The 18,577-nt window shown below is 52.8% G+C and overlaps 1 protein-coding gene across 2 annotated transcripts in view; it reads right to left on the bottom strand.

Moving 5' to 3' along the window:
• Window positions 1-18,577, bottom strand: part of Tspan14 (tetraspanin 14) — a 60,347-nt gene that overhangs the window by 2,992 nt on the left and 38,778 nt on the right. For both annotated transcript variants that reach the window (XM_004658002.2, XM_045137118.1), the window contains exons 3-8: window positions 9,220-9,270; window positions 7,761-7,907; window positions 6,224-6,394; window positions 4,177-4,302; window positions 1,922-1,966; window positions 64-183 (exon numbers count right to left, since the gene is read on the bottom strand). In XM_004658002.2, coding sequence (XP_004658059.1) covers window positions 64-183; window positions 1,922-1,966; window positions 4,177-4,302; window positions 6,224-6,394; window positions 7,761-7,907; window positions 9,220-9,270 — 660 coding nt within the window. The remainder of the gene's footprint in view (window positions 1-63; window positions 184-1,921; window positions 1,967-4,176; window positions 4,303-6,223; window positions 6,395-7,760; window positions 7,908-9,219; window positions 9,271-18,577) is intronic.

Genomic DNA, 18,577 nt, shown 5'->3' with positions numbered 1-18,577 from the left:
GCTGCCTTGCATATCCTGCTTCCTCACACCCCACCACGGTCCCATGCTTGGGCCTGGGCACACCTGCAGCAGTGAAATGGCGATGAAGACTCCGGCCACAATGTAGATGTTCCTGGGGAGCCAGCCCTCCAGGGCCTGGATGCAGCCTTTCGTGAAGATGAACTCGTCCCACTTGCTCTTCAGCTGGAGGGAAACAGGACAGCGGCCTGAGTGTGCGCACACCCGGTCCCGGCCTGGCTCTCTGCGGCACAAGGCAGAGCAGCGGGACGAAGGCCTGGGCAGGGGCTAGGCTGCACAGGCTAAGCACAGCCCTTCAGGAGAACCATGGCCAGCGTGTCTCAACCCCTCCTGGAGCAGGCTGCCATCTTGTCACCTAAGCAAAGGCTTCCAGATTCGAACATCAACTTGCTCTAGACTCCCAAAGCACACACTGGGAGACATGGGAGGGGCTGGTAGACTGGAGGAAGACCAAGTGAAAAGGAGAGTCGGGGATTCTAGTCAAAAGAGCTGTCAGAAGGCTCTTCAGGGTGTGTCCCTCACAGCAAAGCTTGGCTCCAGGAGCCAGAACCAGCCAGCTCCCTTCAGTGCTAGCCCCACTGGGGGGTCAGCAAGTGGGTGATGATCTCATCCCCCAACACACCCCCAAGCAGGAGTCAGCCCCAGCTCCCTCGCCTGTTTATAACCCGCTCCTCAGCGAGAGTGACGGAGCGTTATCGTTCATGGCAGTGGCATCATGGGATTCACTGTGTCCTCATCCCCCAATTCCTATGCTGAAACCCTAACCCCTAGAATGTGACTGGATTCAGGATCTTTACAGAGGTGACTAATGAACAGAAACTAGCACACAGACCCACACAGGGTAAAGAATGTGAACAGGGAGAAGGCTGCCACCTACAAGCCAGGAGAGAGGCCAGAACAGACCCTTCCCAAGCAACCTCAGAAGAAGCCACCTCTGCTGACAACTTGATCTCAGACTTCTAGCCTCCAGAACTGTGAGAAAACAAACGTCCGTTGTTTAAGGTTCCCAGTCTTTGACACTTTGTATGGCAGCCCTAACGTAAGCTAATAAGTGGCCATGACATTCGTAAGGGAAAGCTGGACTTGATGTCGTCTCTCTGGGGGTGCTCTGAAGAAGGACCACAGATGCAGCCCAGACAGCTTCGCTGTCTGCTGAGGGCTACTTCCTGGCTTGCAGACTGCACCTTCCCATGTCACACGCTGGAAGAGGCAGAAGGCAGGCAGCATTTTGCAAGAGCACTGGCCGCAGCCTGCGGGTGCTGTCTTCACTCTGACTCAGCGTCAGCTCAGGAGTCGGGGGAGGAGGCAGACATGCAGGAGAGAGTGGGCCGCTCTGGTGAATGGAGTCCAGTAGAGGACTCCAGCTTTCAAGACGTAGACACAAGTCCACAACTAAGAGGAGGGGCTGTCTACATTTTCTGACACCCTTTCTTTGAGGACAGACTCAGAAGCAAGCCCTGAACTCTGAGCCCAGCCCAGGGGTCCCTCCCTCCTGCCACCAAGGCCTCCCGTGGTCGGAGCCCGATCCTCCACCAGCATGTGCCTGTGGGGCTTCCTCAACGGACCCTCTACAAATCTAGCTCTTGCTCCCCAAACATCCACACCTCCTCTTTAGTACAGCAACAACTAGGTTTGGGGGCAGAAGGCTTTGTAGTCAGAGCTCCAAATCGCTACCCACTGTTCCCAGGGATCCATCCCGCTGCCAGTTCAGAATGGGCGGGCAGGATATGCTTGCTCGCACATGCGCAGCATCGCTCCAGCGACACTCTCTAGGCTAACCCCGCCCCCACCCCCTGGTTTTCCCACTCCACTTATACCTTCACTAAGCAGGAAGTTACCGCATAGGCAATAAAACCCGACAAGCAGCATCCTAAAGCACACCCCTCCAAGCCTGGATTCTTACCTGCATCCTGACATCATAGCCGCACTGTGTGTTCACAACTTTTTGCTATAGGAAAAACAGAAAAAATGAGTCAAAATACTTGTTCTCTTAAAATTCTGGGTAGGAAGCTCTAGGAGATGGCAGCTCCGACCAGCAGCAACTGCGAGAGCTCGGTGAAAGCCCGCGCGCTCCAGGCAGCGGTGCCAGCCAGGTGTGCCACCGTGCTGGTGAGGTCAGTCACCGAGACTGGCCTGTGCTGAGCCTCACTGAGGACTTTGGGTGTGACCTCCAGAACCGCTCTGTTTGTTAACAAGAGAGCACACCTGGACAACATGGCACTCGGCAGGCATGGCTGCATCTCCAGAAAACCAGGGACACATATCACACAATGTCAGCCTTGCGTCTTCAACCGTCCTATAGCTTAGATGCTGAATGACCTGGAGAGCGGCACCCCCCACCCAACACACACACACACACACACACACACACACACACACACACACACACACTGTCAAAGGCTGGGGCCTCCAGGGGGCGCCAGTGGTAGTGGTAGGATGTAGACGCATTCTATTCTAGTGGAAGCCCTTAATTCACCGGGGCAATGCCCTTAAAGGGGACCGGGGAATTCGGCTGTGTTCCTCGGCCATTGTGTGAGCACCTGTTCTGCCATGCACTCCACGCTACCTTCACCAGGGGCCGCAGAGTGGGACACCGCAAGGGCCACCTGAATTAGAACTCCAATCCTCGGCCAAGTCAGCCGTTTTTTCTTTTTCCTTTTTGTTAAAAATAGTATTTTGTTTTTATTTATTTATTTGACAGAAAAAGAGGGAGATAGAGAGAGAATATATGGGCGTGCTGGGGCTTCCAGCCCTTGCAAACAAGCTCCAGACGCATGCACCCCCTTGCGCATGTGGCTAACATGGGTCCTAGAGAATCGAACCTGGGTCCTTTGGCTTTGCAGGCAAATGCCTTAACTGCTAAACCATCCCTCCAGCCCCATTTTTTTCTTTACTGAAGTTCTAGGGTCCAAACCTAGAGCTTCTTTCCTGCTAAGCATATGCTCTGTACTGAGCTCTCCTCCTAGCCCGTAACACTTTCCTCTTCATTCCCATAGATATTGTGATCTGTGACGGAAAGCGGACCTCTACCACTATTGAACAACAGCTATACGAGTCCCTGGCTCACAGGTCATACAAAGCAACAAGCCAGATCATTTTTGTGCTAGGAGGTGAACATTACACTTACTAAATGCCACATCTACCAGACTGGTGACATCATAGCCACCCTTGGAGATCTCAGACAATAGCTGTGCAATTTTAACAAATCTGGGGCTCTTCCTGGCTGGGACCTTGCCCAGGTTATAGAGGTGTAGGCCTACCTCCTCGGAGCGGAGCCCAGTGACCAGATGGGCCACCTCAAACCATGCAGAGATCTTGCAAAGAGCCAAGGTCTGCCAGTGCAGGACACAGTGCCCCTTCACAGGACAACCTGAGCCTAGCTTCTAGAGCCCCAAGAACCAAGGCCTTGAACTAGGAGTGAAAACAGGTGAATTAAAAACAGAAAAGAAGCCGGGTGTGGTGGCGCACGCCTTTAATCCCAGCACTTGGGAGACAGAGGTAGGTGGATCGCCATGAGTTCGAGGCCACCCTGAAACTACATACTTTACATACATTGCTTGCACAATGGCCAAGGAACTGAGTTCCAGGTCAGCCTGGACTAGAGTAAGACCCTCCCCAAAAAAACATTAAAAAAAAAAGAAAAAGAAAAGAAGCCTGGCGTGGTGGCACATGCCTTTAATCCCAACACTCGGGAGGCAGAGGTAGGAGGATCGCTGTGAATTCAAGGCCACCCTGAGACTACAGCGTGAATTCCAGGTCAGCCTGTGCTATCTCAAAAAACCAAAAACAAAAAAATTCTCTACCCCATATATATGTCACCTTCTAAATTGTGATGTGGACACCTGTGACCTCTGTGGACTCTGGACCTGACCTTTCCAGAGAGCAGACTCAGGACAGATAAGAGCCCACTGCCTTCACAGCACCCCAAGAATACAGGCACCCTGAATGGAGCTGCTTGAAAAGGGAGAGCGCTCTACCCACTGCTCCAAGCAGAGCCCACGTGCATCATGACAAAGGCTCCTGGAACCTTCATGTACAGGATCTCAGAGCTGCAAGGCCCTGGGGGAGGGGCAGAGGGCAGGTGCCAGCTCCATCAGTGTAAAGGAAAGAGGCAAGAGGTAGTCCAGAACACCTGTACCCCAGTGCCAACTCACTCACCGCAGGGTCTGGTACACAGCAGGAGAAGGGCACCCCACACTTCTCACGGCTGTAGCTGGCCCCACTACAGTTGAAGTAGACGTTGAGGTCCCAGTCTTCAGGGCCAAAGGCCCCACAGCACATATTCTGCAATCACAGGGGGATCAGAAACCATCAGGGGCTCTGAGTGAGGCCCTGCCACCCAGCACAGGGTGCCTTTGAATGGCAAGCATACGCTCTCTTCTACCAGACAGAACAATTCAGGCCTACAGAGATGCTGGGCAGGAGCCCTTTCAGGAGGAAGCAGGAGCCAGGCCATCTCCTTGTGTAGCCCCATGTCAGCTCAGCAGCATATCCAGTCTCAGTACCAGGCACAGCACATCAAGTCCAGTCCCTCCTTGGCCAGAAGTCTCCCCTTCCATCTCTGCCCCTCATCTCCAAGCTACATGCTCCTTTTCTTCACGGCCCCTCCAGCAGACACCTATCCTAGCCTAGAGAACAGTGGGTGGGTGGCATGCCTTCCTCCCTGAAAAAGGGTGATGCTGGCTCTATTGCCTTTCTGGAACACTACAAAACCCAAATGCCAAATAAATGTCCACTCCCAGTGCCAGAGTTAAGACTGGGGTGAACAGCAGCTCATTAAAACTCTGGCCTGACCCGGGAGCTCTGCCCTGCACTCCCCACACAGCCTGGGGCAGCTGCAGAGAAAGCCCTTGCTAGCCCACTTGTGATGCCCAACACGCCAGGAGCGTCGCTGGCAGGGGCAGCCTGCCTGAGAGCACCCCTCTTTCTTGCATGTGCCCGAGGCTGACAGCAGCAGTCAGAGCAGTGGACTACAGGAACTTCTGCCCTGCCTCCACTGTCCTGAGGAAAATCCCGTTTTCCCCATGCCTACTCCTCCACTGTACAGAATGCTTTAGAGATGTAATGAGCACCTAACAGTTCACCTCAAGTGAGCTCGAGAGCTTGCCGAGTCTCCTAGACATGTCTCGTTACAGAAGAAAAGGAGCGTGACACAGCACGAGCGTGTCTACAACCCCGGCCGGCCCTCGGGAGGCCGAGGCAGGAGCTCAGGTTCAAAGGCGGCCTGGGCTGCCCGTCAGTGCTGGGGAAGGAGAGCGCACAACGAGAAGACGCGCCTCCCGGTAGTGCAGAGGAAGGACCGGCACGTAGCAGACCACGGCCAGAAGGGGAAACCGGGACACCGAACAGAACAAACCCAGCACGGCCATCCAAGATGGGCCAGGGTGACTCGCGCGACGCCCACAGGCCGGGAATACCCCGGAGACTCTTGATCCTATACCAAGTGGCTTCTGTGGGACCCCAAGATTCGTGAAACAAGAGTAAACAAGTTTTGGTTACTAATAGAGTGGGCCATAGCTATTTTTAGTGCTGTCTCGTTTATTTTCTCCTCAGAATCAAGTGTTCCACATAAAATAACTTGTGGAAGCTGAGCTTTCTGACACAGCACAGATCAAACAGGCCATTGTGACAGGGAGTGGGTTCCTCCCGGGACCATGGCGGCTGAGAATCAAGCCCTCCAGGTGCGGCTACCCACGAGGGAGCAGGAAGACAGGGCCGCAACCTGTGGGGCTGATTCGACCTCCCACCCCAGGACAGCTAGCTCCAGAGAGGTCACATCCCTCCATCTGAGACAGCTTCTCAAGCAGCTTGCCCTTCTCAAATAGAAAGGGGAAAAGGTCTCAGGGAAGAAGACAGGAATAGCTCAGTCAGTGAGTCACAAGCTTAAGGGGTGGGGCTCTCTACCCCCTCCACCCTGCCCATACCCACAGGGCCCAAGTCTTGGGTAAGACTGTTTCTGCCAACATGGTTATTGGGCAAGGCTGGGAAAGCTGGCCCCAAAGGAGAAGGAAGGGCTCGTGGACTTGCTTCCTAATGCAGCACAGTGAGAAGCTGCCTTGACCGGCGTGTCAGCAGTTCAGCGAGACGCAAGTACACACGCCGAGGGGAGAAGGCTTCGTGCCCCACCTCAGCTAGGGGATAGCCCAGGCTGCTCAGAGGCGGGTACACACGCTCTCCCAGGGGGCCTATCAGAGGCAGTACTTACAGCTTTCTGGAGAGAGTCGATGAGGTTTTGCAGGTCGATGTCGTCCCGGTAGGATCTGATGTTGCTCTCGAAGAACTCCCGGAACCGATCCCTTACCCAGTCCTGGAACAGAAAGGCCAGCACAGCCACAGCGAGCTCCAGGAAGAAGATGAGCACAATGGCCCCACAGAACTGCAGGGCAAGGAGAGCGCTCAGTCAGCACACGGACGGCCCGGCCCAGCCCGGCCCAGGCCCCCCATGCACTACAGCCTGGTGCTCAGCTGCTCTTCACCTGGGGACAGGGGCTGCACAGTTAGAACTGTGAGGCGAGCTAACTGAGGCGAGAAAGTGCCTGTGCCCATCATTCACCAGGAGGAAAGCTGCATCCGTCAACGAGAAGGTCTTGTCATGGCTGGGAACTCCTTCCTCACTGGGACACCAGCTCCTTCCACAGGGAGCAAGCACTATGTGCCACACACACATCCTGGAACTCTCATCTGTCACCCCCACTTTAGGGACAAGAAAACCGAGGACACTCAGGTACACAGGTTGTCTGTGATCACATTAATTCATGTGGGGCATCTGAGTTCCCAGGCAGGGCTCTTTACCACTCTGGGAGTGCCAGCGTTAGCAGTACCTAACCCACCTGTGAGGGCACGGTCATTAGCCATAGACGACTTTTCCAGGTACATGGCTGCCCCGGCCACAAGGAGTGGTGACTTTCTCCGGGGACCATGGTGTCACTGGTCTACATGGGCGCATTTCAGGGCCACGCCTACACCTACAGGGTCCGTGTTCTCCCAAGGGCCCACGCACCTATTGTGCTCTCCCAGCCACCAGCCACCAAGAACACGAGGCAGCTTTGCCACAAAAAAAGAAAACAAAACCCTGAGGAACTCTTCCCAGAACAGAAGCACCGCTGCATGGTCTCCCCGCGCAGATGCAAGGGGACACACAGTGTGGTGGTAAAGTTCTGCTGCAGTTTTTTAAGAGGACAGGAAAAAAGCATGTACTTTGGTTTTTAAATGGAGAAAGCCTGACCTAATAAACTCAACAAATAAGAGACTGTGGACAAAACTAATGTGTTTTCCCCACCAGGTACTATTTAATTTTAACTGAATATATTTAAAAATGAATTGGTATCTAAATATAAAACCAAACTTTTAGTAACCCACAGCTCTGGCAGAAAATTAAGAATATGCACTGCACACATCCAACAGAGTCGCACACCCTGGAGGAGGGAAGTGATTTCTCGTGTCATTGGCACCTTCTCTATCTCAGTCAGGAAGGGCAAAGATGGGCAGCAAGCAAACAAGCTTCTGGCTTCAGTGCAGGAGGAGGTGGGGAGCACACAAACAGCTGGCTCCTCCCATTGGGGGACCCCACAGGGGCCTCATTCTCATTCTGGGACCAGCTCATCTGGATTCTTCCCTCCAGTGAGGCAGTGGGGTCCCAGGAGCAGCACCCCCGCCCCTCTGCTTCCACCAGCTCAGAGCAGAGCCCGCACACCTCCCCACAGTGCACTCCCTCCCTGCCCGTCCCCCCCTCGGCCACTCACAAACTTGAGCAGGCAGATGTTCTCCCGCAGGGCCCCCACACAGCCAGCAAAGCCCAGTGTGAACATCACCACGCCCACCATCAGGACCAGCACCACTGGGTCGATTCCGTGCAGCCGGGTGACTTTGGTGAGGTCGGAGAGCACTCCCTAGAGGAAGAGAGGGCAGGGCAGCAGCAGTCCCCAAGGGACGTTGAGGAAATTCTACAGTTACGATGTCAACAACAGAGGTGAGGCCCCAAGACCTGCCTCCCAGGGTTCAGTCCTCTCATGAAGCGCCAAGCCAGAAGCCACTGTACCCTTACCCACCCACCTCAGCACCCAGAACCCTCCATGGAGCTCTTGGTCTACACCAAGGCTATGAGTTCCAGTGAATCCCTGACCTCGAGCTCTCTCTGTCCTGCAGGGTGCCTTGGCCAAGCCTGAGCAGAAGGGGAGTCCTGAGGCCTTTGCCCAAAAACTAGACCATCTCAAAATGAATCCTCTTATGGGAAGACACCCAGCAAGGCCAGGCTTCCTGGGGTGACAGAGGTATTCCGTGCCTGCAGGATCCAAGACAGAACCAGTAGCCGCACCTGAGTTTGAACACCTGGGAGGTGGCTAGGGACAGCTAAGCATTGAATGTTCCCTTGTACTTAGTTCTGACTTATCTAAATACGGGCACATGTGGCTAGTGGCAGCCACAACGGACACAGCAGTTCTATGAGGAGGAAGGCTCAGGGCTCAGCGTGGTCAAGCTGCTGCAGTCCCAAATGTGGCCACACAGTGGTGCTGTGTGTCACAGTTTGCTGCTTCCAGGTCACAGGGGCAAAGAGACTGAACTCCAGCTCTTGCTATGGGGGTGGGGGGAGTCACAGGCCACCTCGAAGATGGGCCTTAACTAGCTAGCTCCTACAAGTGATGCAGGAAGGTTCATAGATCTAACTGCTCCTGGTTCCTCTTTCTGAAAGCAAAGGCAGTTTCTTCCAAGAGCAGCACCATGACTCCGCTGCATAGTGGAGCTCCAGTCCCCTGGAACACCAACTGTCCCTGACTTGGCTGCACAGAAAGAGCCTGGCCTACCCTCCCTCACACTCCAGGCAGAGTACACAGATGCCCAACCCCCAAGGCACCCAAGGGCACAGAACCACCCAGGTCTGCTGTGTGGAAGGGCAAGCACTTCAGGAATAAACACCTGCTCCCTTGCTCCCAAAGGCACAGGCAGGGTCAGGGAGGCAGCCGCAGACCTGGCCTGAGCACAGCCCTAGGGCTTCCTGTGGCTTCTCCACACTCTGGAATCCACCCCTAACTGGCCTGGTGTTGGCCAAGCAGCCTGACCTCCAGAAGCAGAGGCAGCCACAGGGACAAGAGTAACCACTGCAGACAGCACAGGTTGCCTTGTTTTTATGGAACAGCCTAGAGGAGGGGCCAATTCTGAGTTTGGCTGCCTGACAACCAGGCCTGACAGAGAATTTCTGCCTACCTTTTCGCTCCATGCCCACAGCCCGACTCCAAGGAAGACAACTCCAGCCAGCTGAGCAGGGTAGAGAAGACAGGGAAACAAAGTTAGGTAAGAGTTAGCATCGTGAACATGCTTCTTAAGAGCAAAGTCCACATGCTGCTGGGGTGCCCTGGCTCCCGTCCAAGGGTGCACTTGGCTCTTGCAATAAACAAAGGCTCTCTGTCCCATGAAAAGGACACGGAGGCTCTGCAGAGAACCAGTACCTACCTCCCCTTAATGTTTGACAAACCATCAACGCACACGGGCCCATGACCCAGAGAATGGAGGCCACAGGGGACCACAGTCCTGCACCATCTGTGCTCCCCACCTCAGGCCTGCAGCCCAGAATTCAGACTCCAGATGCAGAGAAGCAGCTACAGGCCACTGTTCCCATGGCACCTACATGAAGCAGGAGGCCCACAGGTGCTCCGAAAACACCACATTATTGGCTAATAAATTAAAACAAACCTGTATTAAGCAATGAGCTCACTCAGAAGAGAAATACCTCTAACCTCAACCTTCCACCTGCAGGGGCCCACCCAAATGCACCACCCAGGTTTGGAAAGCAGAGAGCATTTGTCCATAGAAAACATCCTTTCTCCTCATGCTCGGTCTTACTCTTCTGGTAGGTTCTCTACAGTATGCGGACATTTCGCCTCCATTTATCAGTACCTCATGATAAACACGGCTCAGTTTCTCTGACTCAGTTTTCTACACTGGATTCTTCTCAGGCTTTCTGATGACTCTGCCCGTTTCATTCAAGGCAGGCCTCAAGAGGCTGGCATGGAAAGGAAGGCCCTCTGACGGAAACCCCAGGAGGTCTCCAGGGTTTCTGGATCACAGAAACCATTCATAAAATGCACACAAGCCCAATATTTTGCATTACAGTTTCAGAGAGCTCACAACTTCCCATGGCCAGTTCCCAAAGTGACCTATGAACTCCAACTGGACAAGCCCTGACAGGACTCCAACCCCTCCATTTTACAAAAGTGTAACACTGGCACCCTAAGAAGACCAAAACCAAAAGGTACAGGCAGGGATGGAGAGATGACCTAGTGGTTAAGGTGCTTGCCTGCAAAGCCTAATGACTCATGTTCAACTCTCTGGATCCCATGTTAGCCAGACACACAAAGGTGAGGCAAGTGCAAGGCTGCACATGCCCACTAGGTGGTACAAACATCTGGAGTTTGATGACAGTGGCTGAGGCCCTGGTGTGCCAATTCTCTCTCTCTCTCTCTCTTCCTTCTGTCTCTTTCTTTCTCTCTCTCTTCCCCTCCCTCCCTCCCTCCCTCCCTCCCTCCCTCTCTCTCTCTCTCTCTCTCAAACAACAAAATAAAATAAAGGTACAGGCAGTAAGAAGGGCTCTATCCCAAGTCTTTCCCTCTGTTCACTGCTTCTCACTCACTGGCCCAGAAGATAACAGTTGAGCACCCTAAGTGCCAGCACTGGGCTGTCCAGGCAATGGCCTGGGCTGCTGGAGCTCAGGCTCCGTGGTTCCACTCTGGCCTCTTTGGTCACCCCTCACCACACAGATTTCTTAGATAAGGTTTTCTGTTCTCCTGGATGAGGTACTGACCACTTCCTCTCCCTCTTGGGTTTCACAATGGCATGGGAAGCAAAGAAACTGGTCACCCACCACTCCCCAAAGTCCCCAGTGACTCACTTCTCTTAACAAAGCTAGAAGTCTTTTTCCTTGGCTTACCTGACCTCATCAGAAGTGGGGTTATGGTTGGCCATTCCCTCCTTCAACCAGGTTTAAGGACATCAAGTACACCCTTCTCTGAGCTGTTTTCCTCTCTGCCTGTTTCTTCTCCTGTTTCAGATCCCACGATGTGAGGGTGAACCTCACAGTTCAGTCCAAGTTGCTTTGCTGTGCCCTGGAGCCCTCGGGGGACCACAACACAGCTCTAAATACTACCCACACTCCATGGCTGAAAGGTCCAGACCACTCACACTGCCATCTCCTTAACTCACCCACCTGAGACATCTGGTGAGATTGCAATCTTACGATGCCCCAAATGGGGTCTTAAGTCTCCTGCCTCTCCCAGCTTGCTCCTCCCAAACTCCTCTTTCTCATTAAATGGCACTACCACCTGACAACTCAGCTATTTAAAAGAAAACCCAGGGCTGGAGAGATGGCTTAGCAGTTAAGGTGCTTATCTACAAAACCTAAGGACGCACGTTCAACTCCCTAGATTCCATGTAAGCCAGATGCACAAGGTAACACAAGTCCAAGGTCACACATGCACACAAGGTGGCACACACATTTGAAGTTTGATTACAGTATAGAGGTTGGTGCCAATTCTCCCTCCCTCCCTCCCTCCCTCCTTCCCATAAAGAGGACAGTTTGTTGGGCTTGCCTTAATAAAAACGGGAGGGGAGGGAAGAGGAGGGGAAGGGAAAAAGGAAGGGAAGGGAGAGGAAGGGACGTGACGGGAAGGAAAAGGAAAAGAAAAGAAAAGGAAAGGAAACCCAACCCTTGAGTCGATGCCTCCTTTCCTCTTACTCCATGTCCACCCACAGGACTCTGCTGGTTCTGCCCTCAAAGCACCTAACACATGCATCCAGTTTTCTTCCTGATTGTTCCCACCTGTCCATGTCAGGGTGGAGCCCAAAGGAGCCCCTTCCCAGGCTTGCAAGCAATGGAAGCAATGTTTTAAAAACACAGCTGTCCCCTGGTATCCACAGGGGAGCTGGCTCCAGGACCCCAGTGAATAGCAAAGTTCTCAGATATTCAAAGCCCTTCTAGAACCTACACACATCCTTCCTCATCTCTAGATTACTTAGAATGCCTAGTACACTACAAATGCCATATAAATAGGTATCATATCTGTTGTTTTAAGAAATAATGACAAAAATGTATGCAGTATAGTTTCAAAGTAGTCCCTGTCCACGGCTGGCTAGATCTTCACTTACGGAACGAGAGCTTCTGAAGAGTGATTGTGGGATGAGGGGTCACCTGACTCCTCAAAACTCTCCAATAGCTCTTTCTACAGCTAGAATAAAGTTCATGCTGCCACAGCCTACTGCCCCTGGCCTAGAGGGCTCTTCCTCCATGCCCTCACTTCACATGGGTTTCCCTTAACTTCCCGAGATGCCTATCATTGCCCTGTCCGTCACTCAGGACACCTTCAGCTGCTCCTTCTGAATGCACCGATCCCAGCCCAAATGGACTGCTCACCCATTGTGTTTCCCAAGCCATACCTTCTAAGGGCAGAAGCGTGAGCTTTGCTCAGGGACAGAACCTAACACTGTGGAGGGTACAACACGATAAAAGTAGAGAGTGGCCCATGTGAAAACCTGAGCCGTATGGTGGTGCTCGCCATGCGGTCCTTTGTGCCCTCCTCCCAGACACACTTCTGGGTCTCATTCACTCCTGAGGGCCAGGCATGGGCCCAGGTGATTCTCTCTCTCTCTCACACACACACACACACACACACACACACACACACACACACACGTGTGGATCGGCACAGGAGTGGTGTATAACCAGGCTGAAAGGGGTCTGACAGGCCCCCATCCAAGGCTCCCATCTGTCATCTCAGGCCGGCCTAACCACTTACATGACAGCCCAGTGGACAGGAGAGAAAGGCTGCCTGGTAGCATTCAATCAATGGCCATCCAGAGCTCCCCTTTCCCCTTTCTTCTCCCCCTCCCCTGCGCACCACACAGCTAATCTGCTAATCTGCATCTGTATCTCCGCACTGCAAACCAGCCCTGGCTCCACCTATACTCCTGCGTTTCATTGAGGCGATGGCCAGATGCAGTGTTAACGCCCCACGGTGACTCAGCAAATGCAAGGATGTGTTTCTGCACGCAGAGCTGTGTGGACTCCCATTCACGCCTGCTCCAGTCACTCTTCCCCAGCCCAATGCACTCACTGCTTCTCCAGACCTGCAGCAAGTTCTCTCTCACAGTGACTAAGAAGAAGTTGTGTGGGTTGTTTTCTTTCTCTTTTTTTTCCATTTTGTTTTAAAGGAAGAACTAAAGTTAACATGTACCAAAAAGACAGGAACTTGAGGGTCACATGTTAGACCATGAGGCTCAATGAACACTGCCCAAGACAGAACGCTGGGGACCCATCATCCTTTTAGAGACCGGAGGGAAGACCACACGGGAAGTGACCTGCCCTGGAACTCATGTAAGATCTGCACCAGTGAGCAAGGGCAGCTGCCAGCTTTGTCCTTGAACTCAGAGGCAGATGGTCTATGGAGCGGGATGGACCCTCCTCCCTGGCCGCCAACCATCTGGGAAAGATTGTGTTGCTGGGTGCCTTCCACTCAGAATAGCTTTAACTGAATTCTCTACTAACGCTGGGGGCCCGCTCTAGCCAGGCCCAAACGGGGGTCAACCGTCGGTCTCCTGGGCCCAGTGCGCACACAGAGGGCGGCAGGTCACCGGGGAAGCCGCCCCACCCCTTCCTGCAGCTCCACACTGCCGAACACGTACTGTACGTGACGTCCTTCCACACTCGTCACACTTTTCAGACGGGAAAGCTCCGAAGTGAGTGACTTGTCCAAGATCACAAGGGAACTGATAGCAGATTCAAAACCCAATCTTCAGGTCTCTGACTCTAACATATCCACAGGGCAGCAGCCCAGAATTTTCAGGATAGGAGAAGCAGCACCCTGAGCCATGTACCCCAAGGACCATGTACACAGGAGCCCAGAAGTGAAGAGGTCCACAGAGGGTTACAGACAAGTATAAAGCCATGGCCAGGTGGGAAGGAGACACATGATGACCTGTGTCCCAACCAAGCCAATGAGCCTCTGCGGGGTCACTGCAAAGACTCAGAACTGACCCTTCCCCCTCAGACAGAGGACCCAGTGAAAGAAGATAAAGGTCCTATCGGTCACCCTGGGCTGGCCAGGCCTGCCTGATCCCGGGAAAATGCCACACCACTCGAGCAAGCCTGTGGAACTTGACCGGAGCAGGATCAAGTCCCAAAGGAAGTGTGAGCTGGACTAGAGAAGAAAGCTCTAACTGCAGGCAGGTCACAGGCGGTCTCACGCAGACGGGCAAGGCCCTGCTCCCTTACAGGGCCATGCAGGCACAGTGAAAGAACTCGGGCATCTCCTGCTGGCTGCTGAGGTCTCTCCTTAGCACATTCCAGAACCCCAGCAGCAAGGCAGCACTCAGGTTTTGCTCTGCTGGTCTTTAGTTCTTACCCAGTCTCCTCCTCCCTCCCTCACGCTGACTTCAGAGCTTTTTCCCAGGGACTCCTTGTAATGGTCTCCAGAATAACAAGAAGGAAACCCAAGAGCAAGCCAAGGAGACACAGGCAGCTCAGAGCAGCACTCAATGCACAGCGCGGTCCGGTCAGCAGCCCCGGCCTCCAACTCTGCCTCCACGTCCCAGCACAGGCCTCACCAAGCCAGAGACCTTCTCTGGGCCTGTCGTTCTTCCACATCACACAAGAAGGCCTTCTCTGAGCCTGCCTTTTCCTCCGCATCAGACAGGAAGGCTGTAAGGGCGGGAGGGAGATTCCTACAGGTCTTGCTTATGCCGGAGGAGCCCAGCCCTCCTGAAGTACTGAGCTGAGGCCTGGGGGGCCATCAGGGTGACCACAAATACACCTGTACCTGCTGTACTGGAGACATGGGGTGCCCAGGGATCGTTAGTCTTGACGGTCAAGTTGATGGTGAGGGAGACTGAGGAGAAAGCTAGCTTCTTTTACGTAGCTTCAGTTAACAGACAGGAGCCCAAAGAAAGAACCAGAAGATGCCACCCTGCCTTAGCAGGAATGGAACTCGTGTCTGATCCAGTTTCATCCAGAAAGCCTGCATCATCCCCTGCGGCCTCCACAGTCTCGCACACTACCTAGGTAGACTGGCCTTTGGGGTCAGCCCCCTTGGGCCTACAATCAGGTCTTCTCTCTTACAGACCTGAGTCTGATGAAAGAACGCATGTCCAATGGCCTAAAAAGGCTTGTCCATGCTCATCTCTGCCCTCGCTCTGCCCTCTGTGAGCTCTGTCTGGGCACGCAAGTCTGGCTTTCCAGTTTTCTGCTCACCTCTGCTTTATGCTTTGGGGTAACTTCTCACTTTAACTACATGTATGATTTTTCTGAGTCCACCATGTGTGTATTTCCTCTAAACCCTGGACCTACTACCTGTGCAATTTCCCTAAAGTCGGGGTGACCATGAGTGTACCTCGCCACTACCCATTTCTCAACTGAATTGTCTGGTCTCTGCCATTCTTAAGCCATCACCACTTGCTCGTAACTGTTGTGCACGGGGAGGCTCAAGGTGGGTGTTGTGTCTTCCACACAAGAACATGTTTCTTCTGAATCTCTCTACGTAAGCTCTAGATCCTATTAGCTTCCTTGTGCTTGTGGCTCTAACGCAGGCTGTTTCCAGACCTCAATTTCTCTTGAATGAACCTCAGGGCAGACGCTGTGCCTACCACATATGTACAAGTTTCTTCTAAATCTCCCTACGTCCTATCTCCCATGTGCTTGTGACTCTGCTCCAGCCTTTTCCTAGACCACAATTTCTCTTAAATAAACCCCACAATTGGTGATTTCTCCCAAATAAACTCAGTAATTCATACTTTATTCTTCTTGAGTATTTTTTTTTATCAATTCTTGGTTAAAAATAGGATAAGGACTCAAAATTGGGATTCAGAGTTTGAAAGACCCCTACTGAACCCCAAACCCTGCATTAACAGGACTTAGAATCACCTAGAAGACACAGTTCTGGGCATTTCCACAAAGGTTTAATGAAGAAGACCCCACTCCAAACGTGGGCGCACCAACCCCATAGGATAGGGTCACAGAGGGAATGAAGCGGAGGAGGCGAGGAGGGGAGGTGACTCCCTGGTTAAGGACACTTGCTTGCAAAGCCTGCCACGGCCCTCGTCCTAGACTGGCCCTCATCCAGAGCTGGCCAGCGCCCACGTAAAGCCGGAAGCAAAAAGTAGTGCGTGTGTCTGGCATTCATTGGCAGTGGAAAGATATGGGATACAAACATACACACATGCATGCACGCACACACATGATCATACATGTAAATAAAATTTAATTATGAAAAAGCAAAAGAGCAAGTGAATGAAACAGCAGCCCTCACCTGTCTCCTGACTGCGCACACTGTGACCAAACACCAAAGCTCTTGTCACCATCCCTTCCTGCCACCAAGGACCACACCCCCAAACCAGGAGCCAAAATAAAGTTCTTCTTCCTTTAAGTTGCTTTTATTGGGTTTATCACACAGCCCCACCCTTAGACAGCCCCAGCAAAGCCTCTCTCCTGAGAGGGCCTCTGTTCCAAAGGCACATCTCACTGGGCTTCTGCTTGCATAGATAGCAGTGGTGCAGTCCAGGGAACAGGGCCCACCCACTCCAGAGCTGGCCAGCAAGGCAGGGAAGAATGGGGCCAGAAAAAAGGGGAGGGGGCAGAGGAAGCCAGAACATCAGCTGTGTTCCTATCACCTCAGAGCCTTTGAGCAGCCAGCCCTTCCTAGGGGCTCTGTTTGGCAATCTGTGAAATGAGCAAGGGCACAAGCCCTGCCACTGGCTAAGCTTTGCCATCCTAAGTTCTGCCAGGTGGTGTGGAATGCCTACCATCCTGGCACTCCAGAACAGAAAATCCTGAGTCTAGGTCTGGGAGTTCACACACCACCAGAGATTTGTGCCCACTCCAAATGCCAAAGATTCAATGAATCCAAGTCCAGAAAAGCTTTCAGGGAACACAAACTAGACCCAACCTGGCTTATGAGTCCCCAGTTTGCTGAGGGGAGTCAGAGTACCCAGTGGGGCTAGGCCATTCTGCACCTCTACACTGGGGACCATCTGAGCTTTAAACAATGTAGGGAACTGCCTTTCAAAACAGTCTTAGGGCTACAGAGATGGCTTAGCAGTTAAGGCACTTGCCTGCAAAACCTAAGGACCCAGGTTTGATTCCCCAGTATCCATGTAAGCCAGATGCACAGGGTGGTGCGTGAGTCTAGAGTTCATGTGCAGTGGCTGGAGGGCCTGGCATGCCCACTGTCTCTATCTGCCCCCTCTCAAATAAATAGTTTTTTAAAAAATAAATGAACAGTCAGTTTCATATTGCTAGTCTGAATTGAAAGTCCGTGAGATGCAAGTCTGGAAGATCTGAGAACCAGGAGGAATGCTGGGGACCCAGCTTCCTCATCATCAGGAAAATGGGGCCCAGGGCAGGAGGGGCCTTGGCCAGGGTCACAAAGCTATTGTACACCAGCACTTCCTCCCTCCGGAAGGGCAGCCTGGCGGCTCCCACCCCTCTGAGCCGGGGAAGCACCACACTGAGGCTGACCCAGCCCTGGTCCAGCAAGGAGGACTCCAGAGGCAGCTTCCACCAAGGTCTCCGCACTGCCTGATAACTCCCAGTCAGCCCCGCCTGTGATCTAAGGTCCAGGAAAGAAGGCAGAGAAACAGATATGCAGGGGAGACTGTAGGCAGCACCCCAGTGCGATGGTGAGGAAGCCCCATTCCAGCTCCGCCTCTACCAGCCTAGTTCACAGTGAGTGAGCCGAAGTCCAGGTTACTAAGTGTCAAACAGTAAATATCCCATGAGCTCTGACACAACTACTCAACTGGCTCTTGACAATGAAGAGGCCAGAGATAAAGCACAAATGAATGGGTGTGGCTGGGTTCCAACAAAACATGTGCAGAGCAGGCTGAGACCAGGTCCCACCTGAAGGCATGGTTGTCCAAGCCCAGTACTAATCTATCACATTACAGCTGTCTGGATCTGAGGACGAGGATAGCATTTCCTTTAGCCCAGCCACACAAACCATGGGTACCTCTGTACTCCAACACTGGCATGTTTTTGTATTTAACAGATCTGAATAGCTTAGAACCGCAAGTAACTCAGACGATATATTTCCACAATCAAGTACTGTGCAACCCCATACTACCTAGCATCCAGTCGGAAGCTACTAAAGCTGGGCGTGGTGGCACACACCTTTCATCCCAGCAATCGGAGGCAGAGGTAGGAGGATCGATGTGAGTTCAAGGCCAGCCTGAGATTACATAGTGAATTCCTGGGCTAGAGTGAGTGAGACCCCACCTCAAGAAAAACAAAAGTACTGAATAGAAAGAAAAACATGTATGTAACCTGCAAAGGGCAAAAATCAGTAAGAAGGGTCTAGAAGTAAAGAGGAACTTAGCAAGGAACTGAAAACGGACTCTAAGTATTATATGGATGTAAAGAAAAAAAAAAATACACACATGAACCAGCACTAGACACACACACACACACACACACACACACACACACACACACCTGCAGTGGAGAACTCACTAGATGCTTCAGCAGCCAGGTAGGCCAACAAGAAAAGGGAAGGTCAGTGAACTTCAAGATGAAGCAACAGAAACA

This window comes from Jaculus jaculus, chromosome 18 (genome assembly GCF_020740685.1).
Source record: "Jaculus jaculus isolate mJacJac1 chromosome 18, mJacJac1.mat.Y.cur, whole genome shotgun sequence".
Classification (NCBI taxonomy): Eukaryota; Metazoa; Chordata; class Mammalia; order Rodentia; family Dipodidae; genus Jaculus; species Jaculus jaculus.
The sequence above is the reverse complement of the archived record's forward strand: the minus strand, read 5'-3'. Positions and strand labels throughout refer to the sequence as shown.